This window comes from Paralichthys olivaceus, chromosome 13, assembly GCF_024713975.1.
Source record: "Paralichthys olivaceus isolate ysfri-2021 chromosome 13, ASM2471397v2, whole genome shotgun sequence".
Lineage (NCBI taxonomy): Eukaryota > Metazoa > Chordata > Actinopteri > Pleuronectiformes > Paralichthyidae > Paralichthys > Paralichthys olivaceus.
Window position 1 is genome coordinate 10,947,872 of NC_091105.1, and position 22,552 is coordinate 10,970,423.

The 22,552-nt window shown below is 45.1% G+C and overlaps 1 protein-coding gene across 5 annotated transcripts; it reads left to right on the top strand.

Annotated features, from left to right (window-relative positions):
* The first annotated feature begins 969 nt into the window (after window positions 1-969).
* Window positions 970-22,000, top strand: nr4a3 (nuclear receptor subfamily 4, group A, member 3). 5 transcript variants are annotated; one of them, XM_069537426.1, is made up of 10 exons: window positions 970-1,175; window positions 1,295-1,350; window positions 4,157-4,327; window positions 4,728-4,809; window positions 7,955-8,793; window positions 13,153-13,282; window positions 14,382-14,545; window positions 14,676-14,875; window positions 18,197-18,375; window positions 20,155-22,000. In XM_069537426.1, the coding sequence occupies exons 4-10, from the start codon at window positions 4,746-4,748 to the stop codon at window positions 20,415-20,417; spliced, it is 1,839 nt and encodes a 612-aa protein (XP_069393527.1). In that variant the 5' UTR covers window positions 970-1,175; window positions 1,295-1,350; window positions 4,157-4,327; window positions 4,728-4,745; the 3' UTR covers window positions 20,418-22,000. The 5 variants fall into 5 exon arrangements, with proteins under 5 accessions (XP_069393527.1, XP_069393529.1, XP_069393528.1 ...); XM_069537427.1 differs by lacking the exon at window positions 4,728-4,809 and having other exon boundaries at window positions 1,050-1,175; XM_069537425.1 differs by lacking the exons at window positions 970-1,175; window positions 1,295-1,350 and adding an exon at window positions 3,438-3,578.
* Window positions 22,001-22,552: the final 552 nt, after the last annotated feature.

Here is a 22,552-nt window from a genome sequence, read left to right on the forward strand (position 1 = left end):
TTTTAAATAACTCTGGGCTGTCAGACAGTACACAATACACCTGCACACTAACATCAGATTGTGTGAGAATACTTAGATTACATGATTTGTATTGGGCTGGGTGTAATCATTTAATTCAATTTAACAAAAATAATATAGGATGACCTGTGTATAATGGACTAAATAACATTTTACAAGGGTGATTTTTATTAACTTGGTCCAAATAAAGGTCATAGAAGCAATTCAGACATCCAGTTGATAGGATATATCATATATTAATATAGTCATTACAAATGTCATGTAAGAATGATTTTACATTTGTCACCTGGACAAATATAAAGTGGATCAAAGAGATGTTGACACGCTTAAGGGCACTTCAGGTCATCATAGGTCAGAGAGGCCTCTTTGTGTTCACTCTGGATAGACAGATAGATAGATAGATAGATAGATAGATAGATAGATAGATAGATAGATAGATAGATAGATAGATAGATAGATAGGTAGATAGATATTACATATATTAAAACTTACAGTTAAACGTATGATAATGATGATGATGATGATTTTAACTATTGGTCATATTTAATAATTCAATGTTTTGTCTGGTCATGGTGGATTTTATTGTTCTGGTTATTTGATACATTATTTAATACATTGAATTTAAAACACATCTCATTTTACACAATTATCAATAGAATAAAATATCTGGAAAGTAAGCACAATTCGTGAAAAGCTTAGTATTATACAGTGGCACAAGGCAGCACCACATAATGTGCTGTGTATAAAATGAATAGTGCTCGACTACTGCAACCATCAAACCAACCACCTCTCTCTCTGGCGGGCGAGGCTTATGTGTCTACTGTACGGAGAGAGATAGGGAGGGGGGGGAGTCCACTCTGAGTGACGTCACCTCTCCCATGGCGTCACATTGACGTAGCGCACATACCAGCCGCTCTGTGTGGAGGCAGAGCCCACATAAATGCTCTATTTGACTTTCTCCCCGAGCTCAGACGGAGCGCACATAAACAAAGTCGCGTTACAAACTCCCGACACTTTGCAAATCTCCCAGCAGCACCGACACGCTCGGCTCGCGGGAACGGACGCAGACACACTCCTCACATCGGGAGTTTTTATTTTTATTATCACTTTTTTTCCATTTTCCAATTTATTTTTGTTTCTACTTTAACAAACAAAAAGTAAGAGGAAGAACTTTTTATTGCTGCCGATGCATCCTGTACGTCTCCAATATTACCAGTTTTTTTATTCACTGTAAATGTATCTTTCGACTCTTGGTGATTATTCTGGATGGGAATAGGATACTTCATGCGAGGTTATTGCCACATGTAAAGACGGAACCGCTACAGCATACCAGTAAGTAAACTGTGAATGAATGAATCACTGATATCCTGCTTGTGTCGCGCACTTGTCAGATCGCCATGACAGGACTTTTACGCACAGCTCCACGCGTAATTTAGGTTATATATTGTCTTAATGTCATTTAATGTCCAGTTTAAATTTGGTGTGTATTGGTCTGTTCAACTTGCAACCTGTTGATATGTCAGGCTCCAGCTCGCGTGGAGCTGCTCATATCGTATCCGCGCGCGCGATATTGGGGTTTCTGTTGCCACGAGCAAATGAAGCTGAAATCGAAATTTAATTTGAGCTGTGGAGGTATCACCATATCCTTTATGGTTGTCATGGAAATCAGATGCCGCTCACTCACACAATGGACAGTGGAGTCAGACAGAAGCACTAATGGTCTGAGTGAATAGACTAACCTAAATCCAGACAGAAAGAGGCGAGTTAAAGCTCTTTTGATTTCATGCCATGTGGAGGGGGTTTTGTGTCTGGTGTAGGATTTTCTGTGGAGGTTGTGTTGTGAGTGTGTGTGTGTATAAATGTGACCCGGTGTGTTTGTGGGGTAAAGTGGAATGGTGGGTGTGTTTGTGTTTATATGTCATGCCACTGACAGGCATATGATTCCTAACCCGGGTCGAAGTAAAACCTCCACATGTCATCTGACAATTTCAAAAATTAGCACGGTCACACGGTCTTTGTGAGGAAACGATTCCTACTGCAGAGAAAAATCATTTCACCAGAAAATACATCCAGTGACTGAACCCCTTCAAGTAGAAACATCTGGATCTGTTCGTTAACAGAGTCAGAGTCTAATCCACGTAGTTTTTAATTTTAAAAACATCACTGCTGAGTTACGCTTCTCCAGTAACTTGCTGATTTGGCATTTCTTTCTTTCACACACTCAGGTTTACGCATGCACGCAGGCACTTCTGACAGTTCCCCTCTCAGACCTGATTTACAGTACTCACATATTTTTCCTGTCTCTTCTTTATGTCCCCTCTTTTCTCTGTCTCTGTTTGCTGGAACCCTCGCGCTGCCCGGCGTTATTGGTGCAAGGGGCTTACCGGGGGCTACCGGCACTCCGGGGCGCGTGCTTTGCAGCTCTTATGTCGTTCTCTTGGTTACCGGTGCGCGCAGGGCCAGAGCCCCACACCGGCCGACTTCGGCCTGAAAAGACAGCGAGGGGGAACCACTTGTTCATTAAAAACGTAGACTGAGTGTCTCACTTTACACAAACACGTCAATTTATCTACAAGTGAATATGACTTTTTAACCCCTAACAAAGGTAAAGACCAGAGCGCACAGTCACATTCATAATAAAGTTTAGAATGAGGCTGTTTTGACTTGAATCAAACATGATCTCATTTCTGTTGTTGTTCTTTTTTTTACTTGAATGTTTTTTCTGCACATAAATCACTCCACGACACAGAATTAAATAATGGCTAAACTTTTCCAAATCAACCCTAATCAAATAAGTGTTACACAGCCTGACTTGATTGTTTACTCCGGTTTGCCATCTTCAATTTAACATCTTTAAAATGTTCCGTGAGAAGTTTGGATGTCATAACCTGACCAAAGAACCATCAGAAGAATTGTTAAAGGGTTATCTCAGAAAAAGGTAGGTCCAGAAAAGTGCCTCACAAAGGGGACGAGTTTGATGTGTTGACACAAAGACAAGAGATTGTTGCTGCAGGTGACTGTGAGCTCCTGATCTATGAGGGCTGCAGCTTGTCAACAGATACTATTGAGATGCATACGGTGAGATGTGGTCTCCCGGCTCCCAGAGGGTCTGTGTGCGTCTGGCCAAAAAAAAAAGACACACACTTGTGTTTATGAGAAAGTGTGTGTGACAGAAAGGGGGCGCTCTGGGCCTTGAAATCCACCGTCCGTCGTGCGCCCTGCTGCAGTGTGAGGGAGTTGGAGGTGCGCGGCACACAGGAGTCCGCTGGTCTGGTTTTGGGTCCGACTCTGCAAAAACTTCCACATTTCTCTCTCTTCCTCTGGATGAACCCTGCGCAGCCGAACACGGCGGTGATCAGAAGGAAGAAACGCGATGGGCTGCAGGACGCACTGGCTCAGACTGCTTTTATAAAAGTTATCACTTTTGTAGGTCTGTATTTGTAGGAGTTATGGTCCATAGTTTTTTTCTCGCCAGGTTGAATTTCTCTTTTGCAGCACAAAATGAAAATTAGAATAATAACGGAGTGATGCTAAGTGGCAGACAGAAACCTATCACCCACGTAAGTGCAAGTCTTGAAATGAGCATGAAGTCCTCAGTTGTGGTTCTTAATATTCTCTTTTCAGCAGGGAATCAAACTGCTGTTAATCTAAATGTCTAAATCGTCCTCCTTTCCTTCATTAGAATAATTTCAATCATTTCTAACATTTCGGTCGAACAACATCTGGCTCTGTCGAAGTAGTTGATAAGTTCTTTCTTTATTCTGCTTCTTTTCATCCGATTTACTGACTCCATCGGTCAGATTGTATTTGTTTGTGTCTCCTTAGTGTAGAGTGAAATTGTTGGTTATTCTTTTTAAATTGTGGAAACATTTAATCTGAGCTCAGGTATTTTGCGGTTTTGTGGATTTTGTGCAGTTCCACCTCTCAGAGAATGCGCAAACTTGTGTTTTGGGAAGCATCGCGAAGACAAGATTTCTTATTATTAAAATAATAATCACTTCAGTGTAATTTATAGTTCAGTGTGTGTGTGTGTGTGTGTGTGTGTGTGTGTGTTGTGATGGTCGCTGCAGTGGAGGTGACGGTTCTCTTTCATTCAGCCTGTCATCACATAGCTGTAACCCGGACATCTCTCCTCCAGACACAGGTTCGGAAGAGCGCGCCCAGCCCTGCTCGGAGCACCGGCGATCGGACACCTCCACTGCGACACCCGCCGAGCCCTACCCGCTCCAGGAGCCCTGTCCCGGCCGCAGCCACGCCACCCCTCAACACCGGACACCCAGCACCATTCAGCGCGAAGCTCTTTCACCAGGTACAGTCCTTTCTTTCTTTCTTCTCTTCACTTTCTTTCTATTTGTTTCAGAGTTACTTTTTTTGGCGCATGTCTCTTTTTGTGCAGATTTTGTGGTGTGGTATACTTGGTTGGTTTAATTGTGCGAAAAATGATTAATATTCCTAAAAAATGACCAAAACAAAATTAAATCTAAAGATAACAGGATATAATTTAGTAACATTTGTCTGAGTTCACATTTCAATAAAAAAACTTGCAGAAATAAGACACTTAAAAATTGATATTTATAAATTCAACATAAAGTCTCTGGTGGTGTGGTTGTGTATTTTTTTGGGGGGGTCCACTAAATTCGAACAAGAGAGAATTAAAAATAAAAGTGTTTTTGTGCTGATGTGTGCAACTTCATATTTTTATTTGTTAGATCTATGGCATTCTGACAATGAGCAGGCGCGCTCAGTTATTGGAACAGCTGCAGTTTGTCCAGTTGAAATGCACACCTCGAGGTTAGACACTTTCCCTTCGCCTCACTCTGCTGCACCACCTGCGTCTGACTGCTTGGGTTGTCTGTCCCCTTGCTTGCACACGCACACGCACACACACACACCTGCTTGTATATGCAAGTGTATCAAATGCAATCTGGTGGTGGTGTTGGAGTGTGTGCAGATGGATTTTCTTGGGTAACACAAAAGTAGAGATGCTCCACCAACACAACTCCATTTGTATTAGTGGTGTGTGTGTGTGTGTGTGTGTGTGTGTGTGTGTGTGTGTGTGTGTGTGTGTGTGTGTGTGTGTGTGTGTGTGTGTGTGTGTGTGTGTGTGTGTGGCGAGCGCCACATGTAAAGCACCGAAGAGGATGAGACGTTTGCAGACACAAGTGGTTTGACAGGTTCTTCCCGGGATCAGGGCGCATGTTGCTGGCGCAGCGAGCATATGCAGGTTCATGTTTACATCTTGAACATCATTATAGCATGCGTGAACGTGCGTGCGCGTATTTATGTGATGATCAAAGGCTTTTTTCTTCACCTGACACACACACACACACACACACACACACACACACACACACTCACACACACACAATGACAACCATTATAATCCTCAGACAGTTTGTAGTATTGTGTGTAGTCTATTTGCTTTACAACATTCTTTGCTCTCTCTAACTGTCTTAGACAAACTCAACTTAAACCCTGTTGTATTTCTACACACGCACACTCTCACACACGCACAGAGATCACACAGAGTCCGCACTGTGGTCTCCTCTTCTCTCTGTTCATTTTCTCTCTTCTTCTTCCTCTGATGCCTAATCGGTTGCAAAACTATTTAAGTAGGCTGCAGCCCAGAAATGCCCCATGACGCCCACAATGCTGCATGTGTGTTTTTTCCACGTGGGCTGAAGAGCTGGTCACTAGCAGAAGAAAAAAAAACATGACGTCAAACACACGCAGGCCTGCAGCTTGACTCATATCCTCAGTTTAAAAAAAATATTGCATCTAATTTTCCCTATTTCGACAATTATTTCTATTATGTGCTCAATAGTGAATTGTTACAGAAAATGATTTAAAGTTAAACTCCAAACATGTGGGTTTTATCCAGGGATGATTTTCATAAAAGATGGATTATTATGTTTTATTCCACTTGGATACATCTACTCAAAGAATGACAAATATCAATCTAGAGAATATACTATTAGCCTATGTATAAATAAAGTAACATATGAGTAAGTGACGGAATGAAGTATTGAGAGTGTCCCTCGGGTTTTTTCTTCTTTTTACTCAGTAATGAAGGTTTTGAGTCATTCTTGTGTTTTTTCAGTTTCCACAGTCAAAACAGCTCCTCGGGTATTATTTGATTGTGATGAAGCAACTAAAATGAGTCTGATTTCCACCCTGAGTAACATTCATGTTAGGCATCTGACCTCAAACTAAAGGTTTTAGGGTATTTGGGGGTAAATATGTTATTGCTTGAAGTTTATTAGTAGAAGTTATTTAGAAAAACATGGGGGTTTAAGTAGTTATGAGAGGACTTTTATTTCGGAGCTGCTCATAAAAAATAATGGTCTTTAATTCCTTGTCGTGTGTGTGTGTGTGTGTGTGTGTGTGTGTGTGTGTGTGTGTGTGTGTGTGTGTGTGTGTGTGTGTGTGTGTGTGTGCTCTAACAACAGCAGGGGCGACATGTCCCGTATTTGACTAGACAAACATGACGCGCGAGGAGCACGGCCGATTACGGCAGAGCGCGCGCATGCTGGGCGTCAATGGGAGCAGAGCAGTGTTGACAGTTCCCTGCGCGAGAGCCACGAGCAAACACCACAAAGCCCATGGCCGCGATTAGCCCGTGCACACTCACACACACGCACGCAAATGCAGGTGGAGTGTATTACGTATTACGTACGAGTTTGATAAGGAAAGACCATATAGTGACCACCACACACACATACATACTCTCTCTCTCTCACACACACACACACAAACACAAAGAGAGAGTATGAGTTGGTGGTCTGTTGTTCTGACTGTCAGAATTAAATCAAGGGGGCGGGGAAGTCAAGACATACTGACTGGCGTCTGCTGCAGTTAGAGGAAATATCTGTGTCTGCATTTACCAGTGTGTGTGAGTGTGTGTGTGTGTTCTTTCATATGGTGCATGAGGAAGCTTGTGCTTCAGGAAAAGATTTCTGAACTGTATAAACAATGACCTTGTCAGGACCAGTGGACACTGTGGAGACCAATTCCTCGTCCAAAGGTAATTTGTGATGTCTATAGGCCAGGGCTAAGCTGTGAATGGTGGTTAGGTAAAGGTTAGTCATGAATTCGTCATGGTTAAAGTTCGGGATGAGGGTTTGTTTATGTTGTCAACAATGAAGGAAAGTCCATAGTCCTAACAAGGATAGTTGCAGGAACCACTGTTTGAGTGAGTGTGTGTGTGTGTTGCAAAGCATCCAACACCACCATGGGGTTCCATTAGTGTTTAATGTTATCGCATCAGCGTTGCCATCTGGCTAACCAGAGTCCACACACCCACACATACATTCACACAAACACATACATTCACACACATACACACAAACTTGGACAGGATCTCCACTTCCACTGCTTTGCTCATCGGTGAACTGCAGCTCCTCTAACTGAACTAACTGAGGGAGAATCAGCAGCAGCGTATGTGTGTGTGTGTGTGCTCCAAATATTTCTGCTCTACTCATTCAGCAAAGTGCAAAAAGTGTTAGTGGGAACAGGAAATAGAGTAAATGGCAGTAAATGGAAAGATTTGTTCAAAGCTCTTTTTTTAAATCCCTTGAAAGGATACCTCACAAGTTGCAAAAAACTGTTCCAATAGAGCTGTGCTTTGTCATTCACTGATTTAATTGTTGACCCTGTGTAGCACGACCTTTGTGTGCATGTGCTGCTGGAGGAGTCGAATCCTATAGATTGACTGTAGGATTGTTCCTCAGCTGTGCATCAGTCCTGCTTCTCTGTTCAAATCAGTGTTTAACTAATATGTCCTTAATTTCTCTTCTCTGACTAATGATTGTTGCCAAACAGCTGAAATCTCTACTAACACCGTAAAAAGGCTTTTTGAATTAGATGTGGTTGGAATACATGTGGTCTGATGTGCCACGTATCTCTAACCTACGTGTGTGCTCTGTCTCCCTGGTAGACATGCCCTGTGTGCAGGCTCAGTATGGGCCCGCCCCTCCAGGCTCAGCCTACTCTGGCCAGTCCTTCAGTTACCAGGGCGACAGTTACAGCTCTGACCTCATGACCCCTGACTACACCAAGCTGGACCTGGGTGGCGGTGAGATCTCTGCCGCCGCGGCCACCACCTCCCTCCCCAGCTTCAATGTGTTTGTGGAGGGGAGCTACGAGCCCAAGTCTTCTTGCCTCTACCAGATGCCCACACACAGGCCCACCATCAAAAAGGAGGAGGAGAGCTATCCGACTGCTCCGGCACTGGAGGCCATGTCGTACTCCGCCATGCACTTTAAACAGTCTCCCCCCTCCACTCCCACCACTCCATCTCTTCCCCCCCAGCCTGGCACCTCCTTCTTGTGGGACGAACACTCCCTGGCCCCTCCGTCGCACCCCCACTCTTTGGGCTCCAGCCTGGAGACAGGTCCCCTCAAGTCTCCCCGTTTTCCACACTTCTACCAGCACTCACCGCCCCACAGTGGTGGCAGCGTTGGTGGCTATGAGAGCCTGGGAGGAGGTCTGATTCGAACCTCCTCCTCCTCCTCCTCCTCGTCATCCTCGGTCTCCCATCCTCATTGTCCACCCCTGGACCAGCCTATGTACCAGCTGCATCGTGGGGCCGGGGGCAGCAGCCTCGCCTTCCGCTCCCTGGCTCTTGGGCCCTGTGGCCCCCTACTGGGAGACAGCCTGCCCTCACCTCCTCCGCGTGGCCCTCAAGGGGAGGGCACCTGTGCAGTGTGTGGGGACAACGCAGCCTGCCAGCACTACGGCGTACGCACATGTGAGGGCTGCAAAGGCTTCTTCAAGGTAAAACTCCTTCAAAACTTTTAAGTCATATGAGAGTGTTACTGCAAAAAGAGGCATTGTTACAATTTCAGGCCCTCATCTTTCCTTTAAAGGCATCATCAAAGCTTGACACTGCGTAAACAGTGACTGCAAATACAAAATTGTGAATCAGTGACTCTGTCCTTTCTTGAGAAAGCTAACTCTGGTTTTATATCAGTTGATCTTGTGGTTTCCAATAAGACATGATCCCAGTCTACCTCCTCTTCTCTGTGCGCTCAGTCCCTCCAACAGATCCACAAGCATTTCCATAATTGATAATCCACCTTGAAATTTTACCAAGTATCCATAAACTGATGTGTTTCAATGGAAGCTGTATTTGCCTCACTCCCACTCTAGACCCTACTTGCTAAATTATCTTTTAAGTCATTATGAAAGCACAACACACCCACAGGGGTCGGCTCTCCCAGCAACCCTTGCATGTGTGTGTGTGTGTGTGTGTGTGTGTGATTGCTTGTGTTGCGTGAGAACACGGGTGATAAAAGCACATATACTCTCTCACAACCAAGGAAAATTGCTCTCCACGTTTGACACTCAGCTACGCAGAAATAGAGCATGATGAAAGTGCCGTGGAAAAGGAATCTTCCTTGAAATTAAATTTTCCTTTCAGCATCTTTGTAGTGAGCCAGTGACTACAAAATTGACCACAATCACTGACATAACACTCGATATGACTCAGTTTGAAATTTGCTCCGTCAAATGATTCAGTCTAACACTTGTCATGTAGGTGTCTCACATTCCAAGTCACTGCACATGTGCTTGTACAACACCGCACCGTTTAACATCACAGAGGAACTGTGTTTAGTTGGACAGATTTTTCCCTTTATACATGACAACAAACTTCCCCTGCACATGCAAGTAGTCCAATACTTCAAGCACAATATAGTACACTCAATCCCAGTTTACTGAAGTCATTTCTTTGCACAGTTTTTGAATTATAATGCACACTTGTTAAGCATTCTATTGGTTGCATGAGACAAGAGAGGGAAATTAAGAGACAGCAAGAAGCCGGGTGCAAACAGAGGTGATTGAATAATGCCTCTGGTAGGTGGAAATGAATTATCCCTCTTTTCAATTAGTTTCACAATTTGTTTTTATTTAGTAATTAATGGAAGCAGCGTCTGGTGGCAGCAGGCCGCAGGCTGACTGCTTGCTGTATTGCGCTTTGCAGCCAAACAGCCTGTCAAACCTCACTATGTTTCCTTTACACACATGCACATGCAGCCAACCATGCACACACACACAACATATGCACACAACCACACATGCACATATAGAAAAACATGTTTGTTCATACAGTATCGAGTCTCTGTTGTACAGGATGTAACAGCAGAAACTCACACTTTTTTTTCCATATTCATATTATCACGTCCATTATCCTGATAGTTTTATTGTCCCCTAAAAAATATTTTCCTGGTTATATTTAATTATTCTTGAATAGTTATTACACATTCAACCATAAAATAGGTTTGCTGTAATTTATTTTCATTTCATTAGTGCAATTTGAAGCACATTTTCTCTGTGAATTAAGGATAGCTCCTAAACAAGAAGTTCAGTTTTCCTGATTAATTATTTTGTCAGAATAATGTGTTCCATTCATATGCTTCCCATTAATACAGTGAACCTATTCAGAAATAAATTAATTCATTTTTAAAATTAAAAACTGGATGTCAGCCTTCAGTATAATACAAACATTATGAGAGAAGCAACTCTAGCTGTGGTTTTATTGGTCAAAATAAATGGTTAGTTCAGTTCAGCAAGAAGACACAATCTTATTCATTCACCACGAACACCTCTCAAGATAAACATCCATTTGTATCCACACACAAACACATGTGCATGTCCTACCTGTTTCATTTTTATAGTTATGAAATCCCATAAATAAAATAATAATAAAACTACCTTTACATATTTTTACAAACCATCCGTTTCTCTGCAGACAGAGAATGAGTCTGAAGAAGAAGCAGAAGCGAGGAGTAGATAGAAGAGACAGCGAGAGGAGGAAGGGGAGTAGAGTCCCTGAAGGCTTTTAATTTAAGCCACGGCCATTAGCACATGTTATATGTCAAGAATCTGCCTTTGCATGCCTCTGTCCAGCCCCACAGCACCCGCAGCATGTGAGCCTCTGGAAGCCAGTGTTCATTTGTGAATGTGCTTTAAGTGCACATAAGTCATGCCTCAGTTCTGACTCTTTTACCCACACAAACAATACTGCCACCCCAAGGTTTGAGTTTCTGATAGCAAGCAAATTGTAAATATGCCAGACTTTGTCCCCATATAGTGAAATTAAGCAGATAACATGAGGAGACATGTGTACCGGACACATAATTAAACAAAAGTAAAGTTTACTCCACATTCCAGCACATCCACTCATCTACTGCCCTAAATAGAAAGATCTACAGATTTGTTAATCATATTGGGATAATTGGATCTGTGTGTGTGTGTGTGTGTGTGTGTGTGTGTGTGTGTGTGTTCCTCCCTGCACATATATAAATGCAGCCCATTGATGAGTATCAGAGACGGATAAGTTACAATATCAGCCCTGATATGTGGCGTCTCTGTGGAGATGCCAGTTCTCCATGTCGCCTATTAGAAAGCAAAGTCACAGGACACACGCAGCAGAGTGGAGGGAGACAGGACAGGAGGAGACAGCAGGAGACACACACCAGCACTCACTCATGAGAGCTTCATTTATCTTTAATTGATCAGCTCAAACTCAGGCTTTTCTTGGAGCCAGCTATAAATTAGGCCAAGAGGGTCACTGAGGGAAGAACTTGCAGGGGGAAAAGCCCTTCGTACAAAAGATGGAGAGAATAACAGTTAACCTTAAAACCCAAAACTCAAAGTGTCACTGTCACTCTAAAAGATGAGCTCAAGTGTGTGGATGTCACCGTGCAACTGGACAACTTCAACATAAAACACAATGTGTAAAGGTGCAAATAAATGCTGGCATGTCTTAGTGCGTCCTCTCATGCAGCCTTATGTTCAGTTCGGACTTTCCACTAAACGGATGTTATTTTTGCCCTCAACCACATTAATGACCATAACCAACTTATCCCTGCGCGCACGGGTCACTGACCATTGAGGGGACGAGAGGAGGACATTCACAGTGATCTGCGGCGCCATGGCAACCACTCTCATCCGGCGCTGGCGACCATTACGCGCCAGTTCCGCGCTCGCGCCGGAGCATATGAAATAATTGGTGTGTTATTGGTCTCCCGGGGGTGCGGGCATGTGTGGCGCGAGGGGTTCCTAATTGGATCTATTTGTTTTGATGTGTTTTAGCGGCGTTAAAGAAGAGGGGAGGCTACGGCACTTTGCGCGTGTTTCCGTTTGTTTGCTTTATAGTTTGCTGTAGTGACTGTAGTCGAGTCTGCACAGCTTGACAGCGACAGTGAGCGTTGTGTGATTTTATTTTTGTGCACATGGAGTTATTGTGTGGACTTCAGGCAAAGGCGTGCCCAAGAGTTTTAACATGCCTCAGGAGGCCTCACCTGGGACATGAAGTGATAGCAGACTATAGTCATTGTCAGGTGTCAGTCAGGTTATTTTGCATCATCGGTAATTACTCCAGCTTACTTTACTTTAAACAGACTCCTCCTGCACCATCTTACTCTGCTCTGAATAAAAAGTTCAGTGTCTGACAGTGAAAATATCAGCAACTTCTTATTCTCCTCTGGGAACTTTTCGTTGAGTGATTGCGCGCGGGCACGTTCGGCCATTCACCAGCATTTCTGTTATTATTATTATTTTGATTATTATAGTCATCTCCTGTCCACGCGCGGCGGGAGAGCACCCGGCTCCCACGTGGCCCGTTTCTGATTTCATCTTAATAAGGTCAGTAATAATCGCGCGAGCCAGTCAAGGAGAAAACAGCTCCCGCGGGACCCATTGAGAAGAAGCGCGATGCGCGTGAGCCCGGAGGTGCCACGAGCTGACCCGCGAGCTTCACAAACTATCTTATCACGCAGCTCGTGCGGCCGCTGCCCCCCACTACCGACCCCCCCTCCCCTGTCTCGCGGGACCCGCCTCGGCACGGCATGGCACGCCACGCGCTCGGTCCCCATTGTCAACTCGGGCGCTAATAAAATTGTCCCTCCTGCAGGCGAGTCTTGTTGGAAAATTAATTTTATCTAATTATACTGATGTCACCGCCGCCTTTCAGCGCGTAATTAAAATCTGACCTGCGAGCCTCCGCTTTCATTCTTTGATGGGGAGGCAGAAAAAAAGCTGAAATTGAATTAGACAAATCAAATATTAGGTGGATGATTGTGTTTGGAGGCTGATTATCGGTTTGCATGTTTCTTCTCTCTCCCTCTGCAGCGCACCGTGCAGAAAAACGCCAAGTATGTGTGTCTGGCCAGTAAGAACTGTCCTGTGGACAAGAGGAGGCGCAACCGCTGCCAGTACTGCCGCTTCCAGAAGTGTCTGAGTGTGGGCATGGTGAAGGAAGGTACGAGAGCACGCACGCACGCACACACACAAACACACACACACCTGATATACCCACTGAAAACACGACAGGTTCGGTAGGATTCACTGGCATCTATAGCAGCGAGGTTCCATGGTTCAGCCAAATGAATTTCACCCTCTCTTTAAATGGAACAGCCTACAGTGGCGTTCAGGGAATGTACAGTTGAAAAAGTGAATGGCCCTCTCTAGAGCCAGTAGTTAATTTGTCCATTCTGGGCTACCTTAGAAATACAACATGGCAGACTTCGTGGAAGAGGAGCCTCTCCTGTTGATATAAAGGGCTCCTAAGGTTATGAAAACACAGTGATTCTTGGTTTCATGTGATTATACACTAATGGAAACATGATCATAATATTTCTGCAGATGGATCTTCCTATATACCACAATCTGGATTTTTAAAACAAACACACACAACCAGGGCGGTGAAGCGCAAATCTGACTTCCAGTCCATGAAGTTTGTCTGCAATTAGGGTTTAATAGGCACTAATGACCAGGCCTGTGGCAGCATCACACACATCCATGCAGAACTAACTCCCTTCTCTCAGTGGAGGAAGCAAAAAGGAAAATTCACTATGACAATAAGTACCCATCATATTAATGCCTCTAAATGTGGGATTGTTTCAAAGCTTCAACAGAGGAAAGGTGACCCACCTGCTCAAACATTCTCACACTCTCCATCTTTCCATTGTGTCATCGGACTTGCTGCATGTAGATGTTTTGGGTTATATGTAAAATCAGCCTCATGCAGCCATCATTTCTTTGAGGTCTCTCACCTGTTACATGCCATTCAATATATACACGCACAGACATAAACACAAACAAACTCACACAGACACACTGCTTCTCTTTCCCATGAACACAAGTCTGCAGACCGTGGAATAGCTTCACTGCCATCTGCTGGCTGGTAGCCTTCTGTGTATGAATTGTGGAAATGTTTGGGAGCTCCTGAGGAAAAGAGCTTCTTGAAATTCCACTGACACAAAATACTGATAAGTAACCATTCAGTAGCTAGAAGTTCAGCTTTGGCTGAACAACCTCATCATTATTGTCTCTTGACCTCGATCCTCTCTGGTTCACAGTGGTGCGCACTGATAGCTTGAAGGGGCGCCGAGGCCGTCTTCCTTCCAAACCAAAGAGCCCCCTGCAGACAGAAGCGTCTCCACCTTCTCCACCCCTCAGCCTGCTCTCCGCTGTGCTCAGGGCTTATTCCCATTGTACGCCTCGTGACTTCGACTACAGCCAGGTACCACACGCCCCTCGCAACACCCACCCTGTTTCATTTCAGCTCCACAAATGCATTCATGAGTTCATTGAGAAATAAAGCTTTGGTAAATGTTTTTCAATCATTTCTCTCCTCCCTGTGTGTCCCACAGTTCAGTGCTGCCGACCCTCCCTCCTCCTCCTCAGACGCCGAGCACATCCAGCTTTTCTACAGGCTGCTCACCATCTCGATGGAGACCACAAGGTGCTGGGCTGACCGGCTGCCCGGCTTCTCCGAGCTTCAGCGTGATGATCAGAACCTGCTCATAGACTCTGCCTTCCTGGAGCTGTTCGTCCTGAGACTGGCTCACAGGTAAGAGGCCAGAGAGATTCAGTTTCATACCAGAACAACACAGCACAGTGATGAGATGGATGAGAACTTCTTTACACACACACACACGCACACACACACACACACACACACACACACACACACACACTTCTGTAGGTTTTGTATCGCTTCTTCCACAAGATTTCTAAATCACACCTTCGACTTCTTCAGCAACTTAAGCTCATTTGGCATCTCATGTAGTGTTATGGACAGCAGGCAGTGGATGTGGTTTACCATCACAGCACAGCGTGTAACTGTGCTGGCAAAGTTGCGTGCTGATGTGTTGGTGTATCTCCAGAGTAGGAGGAGTGGAGCTGAGTAATCGCCATATGAACGAAATTATGAATGGAGTCTGTAGCTATGACAGCAGCTACACCCACAGAGTTCCGCTCCGCTCGTCTGATATCTGACGCACAGAGAGCTCTGTGTGCGTTCTGCAGCCTGAAACTGTGCTCGCATTGTGAACTGTGAATTGACAGGATCAATTCCATCTGAAAGGTAGTCAGCTGAGACACTGAAAAGGGCTGTTATGGAAGGAAATACATATTCAATTCAGCTGACTGATAAAAAAAAAAAGGTGGGGGGGTCAGCTACATTTACCTCACGCGTCCTTGGATGTGTGTGTGTGGGAAAAGCATGTGTGTGTGTGTGTATGTCTCACTTGTGGATACCTGTGGTGCCATTATGACTGCCCCGGCCCATCTCAGTTCCAGGATCGCCCTGGGTTACCGGCCTGCTCTTGTAAGGCATGTGGCTGGTTAAATTTATAGGCAGGAGGGGGGGTCGGGTTACAAGCTCATCCTTTTGTCTGCACTGTTGTCTAAGGCAGAAACCAACACAGTCAGACTCACAAGTGCACTTACTCACACACACAACACACACACACACACACACACACACACACACACACACACACACACACGCACTCAATGATGATGTAGAGTCCCAACTTTCTCTCCTCCTCCCAGAGTAGGTCCAGGTGCAGGGTGGGTAGAGGATGGGTGGTGGCATCACAGTCCCAGCAGGAGGGGGATCAGGCTGGGACTCTGACTCACATTAAATGGTGGACTCATAGGGGCCTGTATCAAACACACTCATAATCACACACACACACACACTGCTCATGTTCCCATCAGCCAAACTCCCACGGCACTGAGGAAAAGACACAAACACGGCACTGTCTTACTCTCTCCCTGTTCCGTGAGAGCAAAAAAAAACGACGTGGCCCACACTCTGCTATCTCAACCTCGACGGAGCCCTGCATTGACCCCACACTGAACTCAGATGCCTTGCGGACCCCCACCACGAGTGTATGTCTATATGCTTGTGAGTGAGTGTGTGTGTGTGTGTGTGTGTGTGTGTGTGTGTGTGTGTGTGTGTGTGTGTGTACGTCTGTGTGTGCTCAGTGTGTGTAGAGTAAATTTGCTCCGCTCTTCTGGGCCGGCATTGCTGTAAGCACCCCGTTACCAAACAGTTTCTGTGGTTATTGGTTGATTGCCGTGGTGACAGCGTAGTCAGGGGTGAGTGGAATGTGTGGCAGACATCCAGCGGTGTGTGTGCGTGCGTGTGTGTGCACATCTGCTGGACTGCTTGTCTGCCAGCCTGTCTCTAAAGCTCTGCTCATAATCAGGCATGGGTCAAATTATTGTGAAATGACACTTATCATTGTTCTTAACCCGTGTTCTCTTCTAGTTGGCTTTATTTTTGCTTTGCTTTACAAAGCAGACATCGTCAACCGAGAGTCACAGACAGTAAACTGGCTTCATCTTTTAATTCTGTTACATGGTCTGTTGCTCTTAAGACGTTGTTTTACTATTTTACAAATTAAATTCCACCCATTTATTTATGGTACAAAATAAATACATCCCATCATTCAAATGCATTATGTTGCATGTGGTAAAATGTTACATCTGAGGGAAATGTTTTAGAAACAAGCAAGATAAATTGGATTTTTTTCAAAATTGAAAAAATAAAGATGCAACCATAAAACTGATGCAATACTTGATTTATTTTGTTGGAAAGTGTATAAGTGTGCAGAGAGCACCAAACAGATAATGTGGAAATTTAAAGGGACTAAGGTGTCAGACAATATACAGTAAGAATACATACATGGACTATAAACATACATACTGGGAATACAGTGCATTATAATAAACAGTTAAAAGGTTATTCTATATACAAGGTGGTTGTCAAGCATGCAGGTGTGTATCTCAAGGATGCTGACTTGAATCTCAGCCTGAGAGAGTGAAATTGAAAAATAAATTCATCTTTCAATTTTTTTTAGTGACAGAGGATACATCCGTCCCATCCTTCTGCGTCCTCTCCATGTGTGAACCTTTCTCCTCCCTCTGCTTTCACATCTCTCTCTCCCGTCTCTCGCTCATGGACCAACATCTTGGTCCTGATAGCTATATTTGTTCGGCTGACGGAACCGATGATGTGCGAGCATCTGCGTGCGTGTGTTGTGCCGAGAGTGGGTGGAGTAGCCCTCTTAAACCGTAGTGAGGATAATTGGACACAAATGGCATTTCATCTTCTCCTCATAACTGCTAAACCAATGTTTGTGCAGGGTGTAATTTGAGGCTTCCCCCTCTTTAACCCCCCCTGTTTCCCCTCCTTTCTCTCGCTATTCTCACCATCAGCTGTTTTCCAGCCACCCACGTCAGCCGCCCTCGCCTTTGTCCTGCATATTCAATCCGTCTTATCTTTGCGCAGGGCTTTGTCTTGTTGAGATCCACCAACTAAACATTGTACCAGCCCTCTGAAGAAAGCCAAGCTCTCATCTTAGGCACTAATAAAGACCAGTCATAGCCCTCCCTCACTCACTGCTTGTTCTCTCCCTCTCTGCTCGATGGTGAAGGAGTAGGATGTTGTGTGTCGTGAGTAGCTGATGGTTAAATGCATCCGAGAAGCCTTTTCATTTCCTCATTAAGGCTTTGTGTTTCCACTGCACACCGCAGCCTGGGCACATTAAAGCCGTAACAGTTTACCTATCTGCAAATACACACACACAGAGCAGCCCTGTGCCCTAACCCTTCACCCCACCCTGCCGAAAGGAAACAGGAATGTTTTAAAATGCTATAATTTGGAAAACGCAACCTTAATCAGCCGCATGCCTGTGTTTGATGTGTGTCCCACTTGTGTGTGAGTGTGCGTGCTGCCAGGTTTTCTCATTGTTTTTATTGTAATTGTTTCCTTGCCCCGGTATCTCCAGCCATATTTACAATACATGAGGGAAAATGCAGCGTTTCATTGGAAGAGAGATCTAACCAGAGTCTTTTCCTTTTTCTCTCTGTTTCCCAGGTCAGTGTTGTCAGAGGACAAACTTGTGTTCTGTAATGGCTTGGTGCTGCACAGGTTCCAGTGCCTTCGTGGGTTCGGAGAGTGGCTGGACTCCATCCGAGATTTCTCAAACCACCTACAGAGCCTAAACCTGGACGCCTCTGCCTTCGCCTGCCTGGCCGCCCTCGTACTGCTCACAGGTAAAAACACAAGCCAGTGATGTCGACTTTCAAACTCTCCAAATTACCATCAGGACAAAGTGAAATTTTCAAAAGCAGTTAGCTTTTCTTTAAACTTGTCTTACTATGAGGCTCACAGCTGCCCCTTGCTATACATACAAACACTGTCAGGCGTTTTTTATACAAATACACCGATACAAATCTACACACACACACACACACACACACGCACACCATCTTTCCTTTGTCCAGAGCTTTGTCTGTGGCTGATTCAATGTGACAGTGATCAGGTGGATACGTCCACAAACGTCGCACATACACTCAAAAACACACACGTGCATGCGTGTTCTCACACATCCCTGCCCAAAACCAGAACCTGATACCCAGAAGCACCTGCTGCACCTGCCACACACCTGGCCCACTCTCTAATCAGTGTGCATGTGTGAAAAATGGAGGGAGAGTCACGGCGTTCTGTGGGAACACACATCTGAGATGCAAAAGAAGAGACAACAGTTAAGTTGTCAGTAACTTACATTACAAATTCATTAGAAACAGTCAATTACATATGTAGCCCAAGGTGACGCCTGTGCAATTAAGTGTTCACGTTTCATTTTTTTACACCTTCACGTCAGAGTTTGTATAATCTGTACATAAACATGTAATGGGTAGAATACCCCTCCCCCACACTCAGCCTCCCTACCTCACCCACCCCCCCACCACCTCTTCTTCCTCCACCTCCTCTCCCTCTGTCTAAGCCCTCCAACCCCGTCCTCACTCTCTGGGGGAGCACTTAACTCTGTGCCTGATCGACCCGCCCACCGTGGAGCACAGCTCCGGAATGGCGTCTGCGCTGTTCTCAGTGGCACTCTGCCACCTCGGCAAAGCACACAGGCCCACTACCACAACAGAGCCGCCAGAGTCACCAGGCGATCGACTGCTTCAGAGTGGCCTGTGCAGAAAGGCAGCCATCGATCCCTCCCCAGGAGCTCGCACATAGAGAAAGATGGGATAGGGAGAGCAAAGAGAGAGAGGGAGAGCGAGAGTGTGTGAGAGGTCTGAAAGCAGTGGTGAAAGGAGGGCTGGAGTGACTCTGCAGCCGCAAACACTGAAACAAACAAAAGAATCACATAAACAAACAATAAATAGGCTTCGGATAATGGATACCTCAAAGTGAGCTTGGTCTTAGTGACAGCCTCCCTGCAGCATGGGTTGTGTGTGCGTGTGTGTGTGTGTGTGTGGGGGGGGGGGGGGGCTGGACACCCTGTTCTCTGCACAATGAGTTAGTGTCACATTAAGCTTGGTACGGGTGCCACTGGAGTTGCTATGGGCAGCAGTGTGTGTGTGTGTGTGTGTGTGTGTGTGTGTGTGTGTGTGTGTATGTGTGCGGATGTGTCTCTAATTTCATTTGGCTGCTCACAGGGTCGAATAATTTGCTAATTGTTGAGCACTGTTGTATCTGTCAGTGTCTTAAATTGCAGGGACTATTTGTGTGTCTGTTAGATATGTTTGGCTAGTGTGTGTGTGTGTGTGTGTGTATGTGAGAGAGAGAGTGTGCATATAAACAGTGTACAGGGGGCTTATTAGGTTAGACTGTGTATTGATCTGTAGTGAGTGCGACAGGTTAAGGCCTGTTAGGACCATGAGCCATAGAGGCTAATGACATGGAATTCAATATAAAAGAAGATGTAGCTGAATGAGCTCTGGTGTGTGTGTGTGTGGGGGGGGTGTATTTATTTTCTTCACTGACTTAATTTTTGCCGTTTAACAAATTAATGTCCTGACATGTGTGTCTCTCCTCAGAGCAAGTCCCAGGTCTGAAGGACTCAAAGCGGGTCGAGGAGCTGCAGAATAAAGTGATTTCCTGTCTCAGAGACCACCTGGGCTGTGGCCCCTCTTCGTCCTCGTCCAAGGCCGTGCCACCTCTGAGTCGCATTCTGGGTTTCAGGGCAGAGCTCCGCTCCCAGAGAACCCAAGGCCTTCAACGAATCTTCTACCTGAAGCTGGAGGATCTGGTTCCGCCTCCACCGTTGATCGACAGATTCCTGGACACTTTGCCCTACTGACAGCCCGATCTGACCATGCAGAGAAAGTCCCACTTCACGTCCTGTTCAGGTGTTTTTCCCCCTGAGGAGCACACGCACATGTCCAGAAGAGAGACTCGTTCCACTCTGTCTGATGCAGAACAGAGAGAGCCAATCAAATGCTTTTCGCTCTTCAGGACAACCAATCAAGAATGTCTTTTCACAAATGGACAACCAACTAAATGCTTTTCACCAGTATAAAAGACAATTACTCAAATGTTTTATCACTTTTTATTTGATCCTCCTATTTTTCTCACATGGGGGAGGATGACGGAGGCTGAGACGGACAATGGAAAATGACTTATTACCGTCCTCTCTCCATCTGGGTGGCAGCTCATCCAGCATAAAAAAAGAAAGCAAGGTTTATAAGTACTGTTTCTCTGTGTTTTGGCCCGGCTCATCCAGTCTGACGACTTTTTGGTAAAGAGGGAAGAGGAGGTGTGATTGTGATCGAATGTTATCAAAGCTGAAGATGTCCCAGTCAAACAGTGTATTGTATTTCGTCCCGCTGAACGGGGCGAAGAGGACGTTTTTGTGCTGAAAGTGTGAGTGCAGACACGCACAGACATCACAAAGCAGAACGCAGATATTTGATAAACACATGGAAGAGGCTGTTGAGTAGAGCTCTTGATTCCAAGTGCAATTTCATAAGTGCTATCTCGCCACAAAAGGAAGAGACCGAGAAGCACCAGTTGAATTTACAAACTTATTTTATTACAAAGACGTGTCCTGTACTGTCAGTAGCTAAAAAGAAAATGAGACAGTCTCCTTCTGGCGTTAGACAGCAGGGGAGATACCGTGCACTAATGATTGATGACTGAGTCACCCAGACTTGAACTTGCTCTAGTATGTAATTTTTTTTAATCATCAACTCATTTTGAAATCATAGGAGGAATAAATGTGGACAGAAATTGGCTTTTGAAGCACTTACACCCTGAGAAGGGCTAGAGGCACAGACACACACCTGATCCCTGCTCGCCTGGACGATGGCGGGGGAGCTGAGGGTGCTCGACAGATAGCTGTACGTCAAGGGGTGGAACATTCCGCAGTCATGCTCTTTTTCTATTTGTTTCTATTGTGGGGGGTCATGTGAGAGTGTGGAGGACACAGTTGCATACTGTCTTTGTGTGTACGCTTAGAGAAGCCAGGATCATATGCATGGTGTGTTATAAACTGTCAAGAGCTGCCATAGCCTGTCAAACAGCTCGACCTGTGTTTGTGTCTCAGACCGCGGCTCCGCGGGGATCTTCCCCTGAGCCTCCACCACCCACTCACGCTCACAGCAACAGTTTGAAATATGAAAAAAGCAAATTATATAGATATAAATATAAATATAAATAAATATATATATATACAAAACTAATATTTTGAAGTGTTTTTAGCTTTTTCAAATATTGTGGTACGAGTTGTGCATTGTTTTTTGAAGAAGAGAAACAAAAAAGAAAAAAAGTTGCTGTTTTTTCAATGTCCCTCTTTGGTTTGAGTTTCCTGTTTGTTCTTTCTCTTTGGTTCACTGGATTTTATGTTCAGCACTTTGAAATCATAAATAGTTCTGATTAATCTGACCGGCTGTGTCCTGTGTTTTGATTCTTGAGAAGAACAAAGGACCAGATTTGAGCTACGCAAAATACCTGTGTGTGTGTGTGTGTGTGTGTGTGTGTGTGTGTTCAGATGCAAAAGCCTCTTGGCAGGTAAAAGGCCTCATCCCTCTCCCAAGGGACCACCGGGCTCTCACAGAGAGTGGAGGGGGATTAGGGGAGAGAGGAGGGGGGAGGACGAGGAGAGATTCATGTTAGCATGAGGTCCAGATCAGCCTCCAGCCTCGTTAAACACCATCGATCGCCATGGTGACATTTCACAGCACATGCCGTCTATACTGTCACTGCCATCACTCACTAGCCCCTTCCGCGCAACAGCATGAGCACACACACACACACACACACACACACACACACACATACACACACACACACACACACAGTCTCCGGGACAGCCAGGTGATTAATAGTAACTGTGGTTGTGACATTGTCAACGAACTCTGTCGCTGTATGTGTGTGTGTTTGTGTGTGTGTGCATCGGCACATGACACCAAATCTTCTCTTCCAAGTTATTCATAT